The sequence below is a fragment of the Anoplophora glabripennis genome, unplaced genomic scaffold (assembly GCF_000390285.2).
Source record: "Anoplophora glabripennis isolate ALB-LARVAE unplaced genomic scaffold, Agla_2.0 scaffold87, whole genome shotgun sequence".
NCBI lineage: Eukaryota > Metazoa > Arthropoda > Insecta > Coleoptera > Cerambycidae > Anoplophora > Anoplophora glabripennis.
Genome location: NW_019416928.1, coordinates 77,074 through 92,162, shown reverse-complemented (window position 1 = coordinate 92,162; position 15,089 = coordinate 77,074). Strand labels below are relative to the sequence as shown.

The 15,089-nt window shown below is 31.2% G+C and overlaps 1 protein-coding gene across 1 annotated transcript in view; it reads right to left on the bottom strand.

Annotated features, from left to right (window-relative positions):
• LOC108907197 (aquaporin AQPAe.a) overlaps positions 1-14,665 on the bottom strand; it is a 91,482-nt gene extending 76,817 nt beyond the window's left edge. The window contains exons 1-2 of the mRNA XM_018710764.2: positions 14,329-14,665; positions 271-476 (exon numbers count right to left, since the gene is read on the bottom strand). Coding sequence (XP_018566280.1) covers positions 271-476; positions 14,329-14,347 — 225 coding nt within the window. The 5' untranslated portion in view covers positions 14,348-14,665. The remainder of the gene's footprint in view (positions 1-270; positions 477-14,328) is intronic.
• Between the last annotated feature and the right edge of the window lie 424 nt (positions 14,666-15,089).

Genomic DNA, 15,089 nt, shown 5'->3' with positions numbered 1-15,089 from the left:
GTTTATATTGTTCAAACTTTTCCGCTTGTTCATAAAAAAGTAAATAATTTAATATATTTTATTACTCTCAAGAATCATAAAAATATAATGAAATTATCAAAACGTAATGTGAAATTAGACTTTTTGATACTCTCATACTTTAATAGGTTTATTAAACATTTACTACTTATTCTTTAATTAATGGTTATTTGCTTAACTATGCACTAAAGTACAAGATTTAATGCCGTAGCCGAGTCTATTAAAAATAATTTCAACAATGTTTCCACTCACCTGAGCTAGTGTTGCTACCGTCAATCCGAAAGCCAGAGCTATTTGTACGTAAGGGACGTATTCAGCGGGTTGGTTGAGGGCTATACACGATCCAGACCCTACCAGAACCAAGATCAATGTTCCCAAACATTCTGCCACCAACATTTTCCATATTAACTTGTTCTCCGTTATGTCGGATATACCCAGGATGCTTCCCGCCGACGTACCTTCAACAAAAACGAAATGTCAAAGACGATAAAGAGAGTACCTACTAAAACTTTACAGAGTATTAAAGAAATTATTTCTAGTCTACGCCTAAAATCCGATTTTTCTTCGCTGGGAGGATAACGACATAATTTTTATGCATGGTGTTAACTAAGAACAACCACAAAGTTCATCAGTGATTCTTTGAGAGATTTTAACCAAAAAGTTTATGTCAAAAATTTAATGGGGTGAAAAAAAAGCAAAAACTGAGTTAATCGATGTCACAAACTTGTATCGGAAGTTTAAGGTCATAGAGAAAAAGGCAAATTAAAAATATGTTTAAAACTGTTTTGGAACTGCTGAAATAGGTACACTATTTTATCGCGGCGGGTACTTTCTGAAAAATACTGTTTACGAGCTTATAGGTTTCTTATGAAATTGGACTGTATTCGAAAGTCAATTTGTAATACATTGTTGTAGTGATTGCTGTGCTGTTTTTCTAGAGTACATTTAATAGCCGTATTTCCAAGTTTTCTTTTGAAAGTGGCGCTGGAAGTTCGTTACATCGATCAACTGCGACATCGTATTGCCGAAGCTTGTAATGCGATTCGAGAGGACATGGCAATGTTGCAACGCGTGCGAGCGAATTGGATACGTCGCGCTGAAGGTTGTGTGCAAGCAAATGGTGGGTACATCGAACATCTTCTATGAGAATCAGCAGTTCTCAAAAGGTGGCTCCTTCCAATGCTGAGGTAAGTCAGATTTTAAAATTACATTTTACTCAACACAAATTCGCGTATTTACCTCATTTTGACATAACGGACATGTGGCAAAAATATATGACATAAGTTCATTAACACCCTGTATAAACGAAAGTTTTCGAGATACACAGTACTGAAATAAAAAAAATCTTTTTCTAAATATCTCTGAAGACATTTGATACAGTATGACGAAACTTGTAATAACTTAATATAACTTAGGTTGATCACGATTAAAGACAAAATTCCACTATATTACTTGCACCAGTGGCGGAGATACCGGGAGTTGCTTTCACTGAAAACCCCAGAAATTTGACGCCTCTACTTATGCGGTTTGTAAGAAAAACCACATCATTCATTTTATTGGAAAAACTAGTCTTCGACTGATGTTATTCTATCGTTTTAAATCATCAGCGAATAAAAGTTTTTCAGATGATGGATTACTGCATAAGTCATTGATAAAAGTAGGAAAAGTAGTGGTCCCAGGTTAGAACCTTGGGGAACCTCCGATGTGACCACCGTATAAGAAGACCTATGACCGTTGTGCATAAATGTGCTCGATTACATAAGTAAGAAGCAAAAAATTATAAGAGACAATCCATAAATTCAAGATCAGACAGGGCAGAACTACTGGTGGAGTCAGCGATTCTAAAACTGTTTCATCGTATTAATGTGGTTTCGTAAGTATTAAAAAAAAAATTAGTACTATTTGCAAAAGATATTTCTATTTCTTTGTACCTCTCCAAATTATTTATTTGATTTACAAAAAAGATAAGTTTCAGTTATTTTGCAGGAGTCAAAGATAACGTGCGTAATTTTTTAATATCATAATTTGCTGCCTAGATAATTCGACGGTCTGATGTTCTCCAATACTTCACATGATCTATCATGAAAATAGCCTGACCTGGAGCATCACAGATTTCACGTGAATGTGCCACTGATAACGGTGCATCTCCTTCGATCAAAGCGAAAAATACAAATATAGGTATCATCAACTCGACGTTTTCACGCGACCTAAAACTCACGCACTGTGACAATAATACATCTATGTTAATTATTATTACCATAATAACTGTATTTAAAGTATATATTTGCATATGAATGTGAATGAAAGTAATAGCTTTAGCTCGCAACATTATTGGTATCTTCTATATGTATACAGTGCGTTCATGATGAAAGGAACAAATTCGTTTAAAATTCAGGTAATTATTTTGTGGAAAAACGCTCGGACACATCGATTAGTATTTTTAGTTGAATATACATAAGAAAATTGTATACAGAGTGTCTCAAGAAGAACATATGCAGTCATCATTGATTTTTTTTAATGGAACACCCTGTATATTATGAATTGTTTTTTGAAGGATGGCCAGAATGATTCATCTCTTCCCAGTTGACGAAGTTAAATCACTATTCCGACCATATTTTGGACGACATTTGCGAACTGAAGCTGCCAAACCTTCATTATTATTAAAACGTTGCTCAACAATCGTTGGCAACACTTTACCGCAAAGATGGCGCTGAATTCAAATGTTGCGTGAATTGTGGGACATCCAATACAAATTACTTATTACAGCATTTTGTTAGTATTTGAAAAATGTAGTAATTTCATGTTATCAATCAAAAAATGATTTCAAGTGACTTTTTCTAAATACTACCACAATAAATTTTAATTACTTAAAGGTATTACTCAAATATCCCATGCGTGACAACCGTGATCATCGCTAACATTTAATAATTACGAATATGTATTGCGAAATAAAACAAATACAAATTGGGTATTAGTTGTTAGAAATGCATATAACTACATATTTGCATATTTTATTCTCTCCAGGCAAACCCCACAGAAGACATTCAAGTAACACATCTAATTCTTCTTCCATCTACGTATAGGTACCATTACCTAACAGAACCAAAATTATGTAAAATTTCTGACACTCATTACATTATGAAATGGAATGTGAAGAATCTAAACAGACTAGAACAACGCATCCCACATGTATTTAGACAAAATGGGTATACCAAACAAGCAATAATTTGCGGTATCATGATAATTCGTAATTATATTAAAATATTAGAAACACGATACTACGTAATAACAAATTCCATATAATAAGAAAAAGTTATGTGAATTACATAAACCAAACATGTTTTTAACACATTTCAATGTTTTTCAGAGTAAATAATCGTATTTTTTCGGTCTAGAAAATACCAGGCCGTATATACAGGGTGAGTCATTAAGAATGGTACACAGCTTAATGGCAGATTGTTAACGTCAAAATATAGCGATTGAGCCAATCATGCCTTAATCATTGTTGCTCATTTTCGTTCTACAGTGTATTAAAGTTGAAAAAATGTTTTCTTTTTTTATCTATATTTTAAGTATGTATGGACCGATTGTTTTGAAAATTTTTAGTTTTACGTTTTTTGAGGTGGCAAATACGAATATGCTAATAGTGTTGGGGTCACGTCTAGGGGGCGTTACTTGTACTGTCCTGTCAATGTAAAAATATGTGTAACTTTTTATATTTTACAATTTTGAATTTTTTAACCAGAAATTATTAAACTACGTTCAATTCTAAATAAAAAAGGTATACTTGTTACAAATCGATAAATTCAACTGTTTTCGAGATACAGACATTTTAAGTTTTTGAGATTCGACGGGAATTAAATTAGAAAATTAAGGCTAAGAAAGTGCATTGAAGTTGCTGGTAGTTAATAATTTGTTAAGATATGCATAATAAAATCTTTAATTGCTGTAATGTTTGTCTTAATTCAGGCTTGGTATTTAAAGACCTGCTAATTTACATTGATAGGACAGTATAACTAGCTCCCTCTAGACGTGATCCCAACACTGTTTGCATATTCGTATTTGCCTCCTCAAAACTACAAATTTTCAAAACTATCGGTCCATACATACTTAAAATATAGATAAAAAAGGAAAATATTTTTTTCAACTTTAACACCATGTAGAACGAAAAGGAGCAATAATTGATTAAGGCATGTTTGGCTCAATCACTATATTTTGACGTTAACAATATGCCATTAAGCTGTGCACCATTATTAATGACTCACCCTGTATAGTATAATTAAAGTCAATCATCAAAGTATAGTTACTGATCAGTGAAATAATTAAGCTTACCTACATTTAGTCAATATAAAAAACTTGTTTGAAATTCATGTCAAATATAACAAGTCTAAAAAATATGTTAAATATAACTATTTTTGAATAAATAAAGTAGTAGCTATATCGAAAAGGACTAAAATACGAGGGCTGTGATTTGGCACTAAATGACATTTTTTATTCCCGCACATCAAAAATAAATTACGAGATCAATGTTTTGGACAATAGAAATGGAAAAAGTGCTTCGACAATTGGTTCAAGAGAATGCAAAAGTGTATTGATCTTCATGGAGAATATTTTGAATAGTAATAATACGATGATTAATATATTTTTTGTTCTTTATTCCCGAAACATAAAAGGTTGCCTCGTAATAATGTCAATATACAAATATAGTATACTCTCAGTTATTGTACTATATTAATTATTCTAACAGCTGAATCTTAACTGTCGATTTCTACAAAAATATGACTTAATTGGTGCAAACATAGAAAACGAAAAAATAATAACAAACGTGCTTGTTTATAATACCTACCGCTTTCATATAATTTCACTAACGACTCAAATAAATGCAATCGTAATTAAATACACGATTTGCGATAATTAATAAACAATTATTCTTAATTACAGAAAGCGTTGCGAGATGATTTCTCATTCTATTTTGACAGATCGTTAGAAGTTTAAGCATGAAATCTCGACGTTGCTCTGATAGGCATACCCACCTATTATCTGTCTCTATAATAAGACAAGTGTCTGTTGGAAAATGTGTGTCTAGGACATATACATATATGTATATGGGAATATAGTACATAAAAGTTCAATCGACAAATAAACATAAATAAATTGAATGAAAATGATAACAAAACATTACTGAATATGTAGATCTAAGAAATTTGAAATATTACTTTTACTAAAAACTACTACATAGTCCACTTGAAATAGATATTGTCTGTAATTATTTATTTGTGTCATTTTCAGTTACTTTTTTATTTAATTGGGTATTTCTGCTACACTGATCAATTAAGGGTTGCTTTTACAAAACATTAAAACTCTTGATTGATTTTCTGAAACATTTGTGAAAAGTAAAATATACAAAACATTTTTGGAAAAACTGTCATCTAGCAATTTTAATATAAATCATTTGATGTTGAGTTTTGATATAGTTAGCCTATTTACCAATGTTTGAAAAAACAAATTAAATATAAAAATTGAAGCTACAGGGTGTTAGAAGTTTGACTGCCTTAAATTTAACAGATGATAGAATACATTAAAATAAACCAAAAAACGTTATATGACATGGGTCTTAAACTCAACCATTTCCGAGAAAAAAATTATCAAAATCTTCAACTTGATGTACAAAAGTTCTATTAATTAAGGAATATTGACATCACTGCATGCATAGAATACCATAAAATACAATGTTTATCACATTTTTTTAACTTCTTTATGCTTAATTCTAAAAAATAATTAGCGTTGTAATAAATTTAAAATTCGATAAAATTCATATCGAGCAATGTGACAACGGCGCGGTTTATTAACACGAGGTACTAAGGTGTTCAGCAATCACCAATACGCAATTCAATTGGTATCTGGATTTGACCGTGTCGGAGTGTCTTTTGCGTACCACTATTTCCTTTTCTTGAGGTGTTTCCCAGCGAGTGCCCGAAAATTGGATTCGAAGGTGTCGTGCGTGCATCGAAAATGGTGGTGGACATTTTGAGCATATGTTGTAGCTTGTTTTGTACTTGTGCGTTTAAAAATTACTGAATTTTGCTTTCGGTAAAAAAAAATTATCAAATGAAATCGAACAATATTCTTCGATACCAAAAATCTAACTGCAGGAAACAATTATGTGGGTTACATGTCTCGACTAGCATTGAATTACACTATCAATACCTAGTAAATAGTTAGTAATAAATAATTACCCAAAATAAAATGAAATGTTTAAATAATTAATAGAAAAGCATATACCTGATTTATTTAAATTCTGAAATAACGTAATCGTTCAAAAAAATATCTTGTATTTTTGCTGTTCTACAGAGAGATCGAGAATGATTGACCGGATTCTGAACGTACCCTGTCTCAATTGCTATCAAAACTGATTTCCATTTGCTAAAATTACTTTTTTCCCGAGCTATTTCATGGTGTTCTGTGGCGATTTCACAATTTGACGTTCTGTTCATTAGCGCACGGATTATTTGGCTTGAATATTATTTTGTAGATTTTGTTGTTACCTGATATATTTTGCGACATTATAAAACAGTATTTTTCAATACTACAGTTAGAGTAGGTGGATATTATACGTGAGTAATTAATTTATTTCGTATGTTGTTCCCTAACCTAATCGGTTTTTTAATTTAGGTTAACATGGCATTTTCATTAGAACATGATAAATTTCTTCTGGAAGCCTATTTTCGTAGTGGACAAAACAATGGTAATGGTTGGAAATATTCGATGAACTCGTGTCATTTACAATTTCAAGAACAATTTCCAAATGATGAAATTAATGATTATGAAATTTTTTCGAGACACGTGAAGAGATTAGTGGAACGCTTTCATAACACTGGAAGTGTTTGTAGAGGAAAATCTCCAGGCAGAAAGTCTATTCTTACAGAGGAAGTCTTGGAAGATGTTGAAAACCGCTTACGAGCTAGTCCAACCAAATCACTACGTCGGTTATCTGCTCAAACAGGTAATAACAAATATTTATTCTAAAATTTGTATCATTATTCCTAAATTGTTTATAGGAATATCATATGGATCATGCCATAAAGCAGTAAAGAAGTTGCATTTTCATCCTTATAAAGTTAGTGTTGTGCAGGAACTACTTCCGTTAGATTTTGGAAAATGTGTGCAATACTGTAATTGGTTTAACGAAAATCTGAATGACGACGATATTCTAGATCTAACATTTTTTTCAGATGAAGCGTGGTTTCATTTAAGTGGGTACGTAAACTCCCAAAATTATCGCTCTTGGAATACAGAAAACCCTAATATTTTGCGTGAAACAACTCTGCACCCTATTAAACTTGGTGTTTGGGTAGCTATGTCACGTAGAAGAATAATCAGACCAATATTTTTTCCGTGAAAATGTAACTGGGCAGGTATATCGGCAGCAAATATTGTTACCATTTTTTGAGGAACTTCACGACGATGAAATCCATCATGGATACTTTCAGCAAGATGGCGCAACAGCTCACACCTCTAACGAAACTTTAGAGTTGATTAGAGAGTATTATGATGATCGAATAATTAGTCGAGATAGATGGCCACCACGTTCTCCTGACCTTACACCCCTAGACTATTATTTACTTGGTTTTTAAAAAATTCAGTATTTGCTCAACGGTTACACATGATTGAAGAACTTCAAGAGGCAATTACAAACGAAATTAGGAGTATTACACAAAATGTTTTACTTAATGTATTTAATAATATGAAAAGAAGAATTAATACCTGCTTGAACAACAATGGACAATCATATTGAACATTTATTGTAAAAATATAGATATTTTTATGAATTTTATGTAATTTTAAGGTAAAATATTCAATAAAATGTGAAAAAATTCATTCCAATTACTCTGTTATTACATATTGCATGTAACTGTTGTTTATTGCTCTCGGCCATACAGACATTGCTAACATAATCAAGCACTTCCAACTGCTTGCATTTGCTTGAAGCAAACGTTTTTAAGACACTCCCTGAATTTCGACAGGTAACTAAAATGTTCAGCATAAATTTTTGGGCTGGATCGCTTGCGCTGGATATTCAGAAGTGTGAAAGCAGTAGCTGCAAAATAGTCGTCTTATAACCATACAGCAGTTTGCTTTGATGAAAAACAGCAGCTTGCAGCGTATCGCTGTATAGCTGAATCGTCTTAGATGCCAAGAATGTAGCCACAATAGTGCTTCTCTTTTAAAATTAACTCAAAACTTTTTAAAAATAAAATCGCTGAAGCACTTACAGTCGTTATTCAAAATTAGCTACATCAAACTTTTAAACGTTTTTCTAATTGTAAATGAAATAAGAATTTTGGAAAAGTTAGGCTAAACCTACATTTGATTCTGTCATCCTCTTTAATAATAATAACAATAACATTTATTGGTCCATCAGTATTGCTTAATTTGTGAAATAACTTTGATTTTTGTTAAATAATTGATATTTTTATTATGAATTTCCATTTTGACAGTAACCTAATTTATTTGACGTTTGAACGTAATTATTTGTTTACCATTAAAATCCCTCAACCTGCGCTCATGATTCTAGTATTGGTATCAAAAACTGGTATGCCGCACATCAAAAATCAGTATGAGGCGGCACGGTCAATCATTCTCGATCACCCTGTATTATCTCCCTTGACTAAGACTAATCCCATAAAAAAAGCTATAGAGAGTTTTTATCTCCACAGTTTACTCTTTTATTTTCTTATCTTCTTACACGTTGTGCAATACGAGTAGAGTTATTTACTATACGTATAAAAACAACATTTTTTTCATTTACATGATTTCTATCAACAAAATTTCGGAATTGCTATGGGATCATCACTACGTCCAATATTAAGTATAGGTATATTTATGAAATATTTTGAAAGCAACTATATCAATTATTTAAATAAAAAAAACACAAATTCATTTTAGAGACTGAAAATATTAACACACCTTTTTTATACGTTTTAATTAAAAGGAATAATGATGATTATGAACAAGTGTATATCGGAAACCAACAAATATCAATTTTAATTCAAACCATCGATCGTCTAAATATTAGAAACCTGTACTAAAATATTTATATGATGCAGTAAAACTGATTTCTTCAAATTTTCAAAAATGAAATAGGTTTCGGGAAAAACATATTATTAGATACTCAATATCCAGAAACATTTGTTGATAGAAACATTGAACGTCGCGTTTTCATTGTTGAGCAATATTTTAAAAATAATGAAGGTTTGGCAGCTACAAATTCGCAATTTTCGTACAAAATGTGCTCGACATAGTGATTTAACTTCATTAATCTGAAGAGAAAAATTCAGAGAGACTGGATCAATTAGTGATTTTAAACACTCTAGTCGTCCTTCAACAAGTCGTTCAACAAAAAACATTGGAGCAGTTCGTGAGAGTGTTGCTGAGAGTCCAGGAACATCAATTCGGCACCGTGATCAAAAATTGGACATTTCGAGAAGCTCTCTATAGCGTAATCTCACGAAAGAGCTATATCTTCATGTTTACAAAGTACAATTGCCTCAAGAACTGAAGCATACTAACCACGCAAAGGGAAGAGAGATCCTTGAATGATTTATGGAACAAGTAGATGCTGATTTTTTGAACAAAATCGTCCTTAACGATGAAGTTTACTTTCACATTGATGGCTTCATTAATCGACAAAATCGTCGAGGCTCAGTAAATCAAAATCCGCGAGTGATTGTTAAGAAACAAATGCAGCTACAACAAATGATGAGATTAAAACGAAGCTCAGTATCACTATTTGATGCAGCTTTTGGGCTGGGAGCACCATCGAACCATTTTTCTTCGAAAATGCGGCTGATCAGGTAATGGTGCTCGCTACCTTGACATGATAATCCAGTTTTTTGTACCTAAATTGCAAGATATGGATGTAGACGACATGTGGCTTCAACAAGACGGTGTCACATGCCATACAGCTTGAGAAACAATTCAGTTACGGCATGAGTCTGTTCTTGGTAGTGTAATTTCCCGTATTGGTGACTTAAGACCGTCTTCTTCGGGGTTTTTGAAGATTTGAAATTTGAAATTGGGCGCTGTATCAACGATTTATACAAAACTATCATGGAAAATTTCGACAAAAGAGTGCGTATGTACCAGCAAAGCACTGTACATTTTATGAACCAATTTTTAATTAAAAACCTGTGTTTTCTATCAAAATTATTCCTTCCGTGAATTTTGGGACACCTTCTATTTACTAAAACATTTTGCTTTTCAGTGTAGCAGAAATACCCAGTTAAAATAAAATGGTCCGCTTGAAGTTTTCCTCTAATTGAAAAAAAATGAAGGAAAATATCATATGGATTCTATTTTACAGAAATCAATATCGCAAATCAGAGAAACCACCAAGGATCCTTGAAATTTGTCTACCCTGTAGAATCTTGCACCTAATTTATTGAAGCGTCAATTGCGTTTATAGACTTTCATTGCTTTCTAAGTACCTAGTTTCTTGCAAAACAAAACTTATTGCTAATGTCTTATCTTGTGAACATAATAATGAAAGCTGCGTACGCCGCTTTTACCACTACTGAAGCCGTACTAAAATAAAACAAATAAAGGACTCTTTTCTAGTTTAAGAGAGCATGGGAACGAAGTTCGAAGAAAGCAGTAGTAGCAAGTCGTGAGGTGCTATTAATTAATATTTACATTTAGAGATTGCTCTTGAGTAAACATAAGTATGTATGTTAGTCATTTTGCCAGTCAAGCACTGGTTTATTAATAATTGATTATTATTAATCTGCGCAAAAAGAATATACGCTATAAATAGTACCTACAAAAAAGTAAGTTGAATAAAGTATGTTATTGTTTTCCTATGAAATCATAAATATGCAAATAAAGAATTAAAACAACAATGTCTTACAACGCAGTTCTGAGTTCCAAACTTTTCCATAAAAGCAACTGGTTTTTAGTATTTTAGCAAAAAGAGGTACAGTGATTCTCTGCAACATTTTACCGCAGAAGGAATTTGGTACATGACTTAGGTTTACTACTAGTCTTCTTTGACTATGATTTAAAGTTAATTGAAGCACTACAAGGTGTTCATTGGAGATGACTCACCTCTAAAATTGTACCGAACTTTTTTTTCATTGACCAAATTGAAAAATAATATTAATTCACAGCAGAATTTTTTCGACCTCAAAATATCCCAAAGAAACCCTGCTGCTTCGATTTTTCTTTCATTGTGATTCGAATGATTGAAATTGTAACTATTGCTAAAAATCATTTAAAGGGGAGATGTTGCTTCTTTTATTCATTTCTTAAATTATTGTAATTGTATGTAATTGTGTTTTTCGCAAAAATTCATTTTTTGTCATTAAAAAATGTCAATTATCGGAAAAAAAAGAAAACAAAATTATTTTTTACAATATTCACACTGCAACACAATCGTCAAAAAAATTGTCCTTTATTTTTCACCACGGTTTCCACTTTGTTTTCAAATGCCAATTTAAAAATTGACTGTAAAAAATTTATTGTAGACTGCGGAACTTTGAAATTTTTTTTCCTCTCGATTTTCGACCATTTTCCGCAAAGCTATAGCCTTTTGAAAATCGCCTAAAAATTTAAGGTATTTTTTATTCCTGTGGCTAGTGAATGTAACTTATTCTGAAAATTTGAAAGTAAAAAGAAGTGTGAAAATTGTGGAATATAATATAATTGTCGCAAAAAATTCATCAAAATTGGCAAATAAATTAAAACTAACTCTATTACCTACAATTGCCGGACAATTTAATAGAACTAACTTACTACAATTTATGTATTACATGTCGTGTCGTGTCGAAAAACTTGGCAAATTCCTTCATTAATTTGCTGGATCAATTAGCAAAGGTTTGTAATATTTAAATATATACAAATTAAACATATGATTATCATTACTATATCAAAAAACTCATATTTCTAGAAATTATATTAGTTTGGACTTACGTGTGCAATAAATCAAAAAAATATATACGGATATTAAAAAAAAAACATGAAATTAATTTAAAAACCCAAATATAGATAAATAATTAGGTACTAACAATATTTATTTATATTGTTTTCGAAGAAAACCCATATTTATTAATATATTATTAAAAATGTCGTAATAGTTGTTTCGTAAAGTGTAGATTTAGATATATATCTGTTACAGATATAATCCAAACAATAACGAAAAAATATCCTGATTCCTATGTCAACTAGTATTTTCGTTAACAATACCTAGGGATTAGTGGCATCTCGACAGAAAGTGGAAAATAAACTTCTATTATTTATGATAGTTGCTGCTTCGAAGCGTAGGAGCTAAAGCCATTTATCTTCTATTTTAATTGATGCTAAATATGTTTGCCGTATTAAAAATAGCGATAGACTAAGAGATTAATCTGATGATAAAAAAAAATTAATCCCTATATTGACATATTGTTGACGAATTAAGACGGATCAACAGAGTTCACACCCGCTTTTATCAGTACGTAAGGTAACGACAATAAGTCACAAATGACCCATGGATAAATAGGTACAATAAAAGTTGTCTGAGATAAAATGTTTTTACGTACAGCATCAGTTAACATTAATGTATTAAATGAAATAAAAGTGTAACAGTTACAAAATATAGGACATAAATATGTCAAAGAGACAGAGATCAACAATGAAATCTACCTAATAAAAATATTTGTTCAACTATTCTGTTCTTTTAATATTCCTGACATGGATAATAATTAAGAAAATACAAATAAATTTGGTACATATTACAATGGGAAATTTATAAATAATTTCTTAGACTGATTTCATTTTTATTTTGGATTTATACTGCCAGATCCCAGAACATATCCTATGTTTATTGCAATAAGTAAACAGACAAATAATTTTTTTTTCAAAATTTCGTGAACACACTATGTTAAAGCATTCTAACGCTCGCTGTATAAATATTTCGTAGAAAATTATCATGCCAATGAAACATATCTTGCAAATCTGGGAAAAACACATTGTGCCGGAACATTTCCTTAAAAAAATAATAAATTGATAACAGATCAACGTATGAGATTAATAAGGGGTATAAGGTTACACTTTATCCGTAAAATCCAAGATTACTTATCAGATTAAATATTAGATCAAAACTGACTACTTGGACTAGGCAATTTGCCTAGAAATTTTTTCTAAATTATTTAACACATTTTTAAACTTATAATTTGAATCTTTGCCCTACTTTTTGCAACGTATTGTGAGCATGAGAAATCTCAGAAAAACCAAGATTAAGAGAAATTTACTTTTACAATTAGTACAAGTTTTCTATATGAGATTCTCTGTGCAATAACATGAAAAATATGGTACAATTACAAACAATTGTTAAAAAAATAAAAAGAAATTGTAACTTTATATTTATAAGCAAAATTTTAGTTCTTTATTAAAATATAATGCTTTCTCCATAGGTATTGCTTCAAAAAACAATATCCCAGTCCGTAAAGAATATGTTTACCTTGTGAATATCCCTGACAATGGTCTTCCGCCAATATAATTGATTTAATAGTAAGTAAATTTGCTGACAGCACAATGTTATGTAATATATAAACAACGTTATTTTTACAGAATATTTTATGTTGAGAAATTCAGGTTCAGGTACAAAGCAACCTTGCTTACTATTTATATTTGGATAATTTATTTTCTTTGATTCAGTCAGTTTTCATGAATAACAGATCATCTTCGACAGAGTAGGACTAATATTAAGTTATTTACGGATATTATTTAAAAATATACATAAATATACTAATAAAATGAAAAATTTATTATGATTCCATATTTTGCTCACTCCACTTAGGCAGAACGAAATGATGATAAAAACTATAAAAATCACTTTTAGGATTAGCGGCGTATATTTTTCATAAAATTTGGTACTAATTCAATTGAGGGTTGTCTAGAATCCAGTGATGTAGTTAGATTTTAAATGAAACAAATCGCTAACCAACATGTGACAAACAAATATTTAGCAGGCTTTGATCACTGAATATAAATTCAAATGTCACCTGACGTAGTATCTTAAAAAAAGTCGAAGTAATTGAATACAATTTTTTAAGATTGTTTCAATTTAAAATGTGCCGCACTGTATAAAATAATTGTTAACGCAGTTTTCAATATTTTCGACAATATTTAAAAAAATTTGTATTATTTAAATTGTATTCAAATTGACATGTTTCAATACACCTTTATACTCGTATTTTGTCGGTTTAGTTTGAAAAAATATTACTGTAACATGTTTTATTGTGTCAAAAATTAGTAATAACGAAAAAAACTCACTTGACAAGTCCTTCACCATTGTAAAAAAATACCAAGAACGACACTAATTCGAGTAAAATTCAGCTCGTCAAAGTCCTTTCCACCACAAGAAATATCCACACAAAATATCAACAAGCCCTCGCTTGTTCCGATCAACAGAAGCTAAAGCTGTACTGAATTCAGGCGGCCGAACGCGATTGCAGTTGTGTCAAACAACAATAAATCTATATCATGGATGCCTAGATATAAATGTCGGTCAGAGCGATTGAACGGGATGATGAGGTTCGCGAGGCAGGTGAGTCGCAGGTTCCCTCGACTATACGGTACGAGAAAGAGAATCTGTGCTTGGATTCAAGTGCACCGGGTATATAAGTGGATCTATGGTCGACGGAGGATGCAGACTGATGACCAATAGAAGGTTGCGGACGGTCAGGTTAATTTCTCCGGTAATTATTATTCGCGCATCTTTCCATTTGCGATGGATAAATGTGATTTTAATTAGTTTTTTTTTTCAATAATGATAAGTTTTTGATTTTTGAAAATGCAAAAGCGACTAAATTGACGAAACAGAGAGTAAAAAATTTTTACTTTTAAGATAAATTAAATGAAGATTTATAAAATATACAGGGTGATATATAACTTATCCAAATTTTTGAATGTACAGGGGACTCTTACAAATATAATTTTGTAAAAAAAAATCAAAAATGCTTCGAAAATGATTTAAAAATACACTTCTGCGCGGCATTGGAAACTGGTCCACTGTAAAACCTGAACTTCCTCAA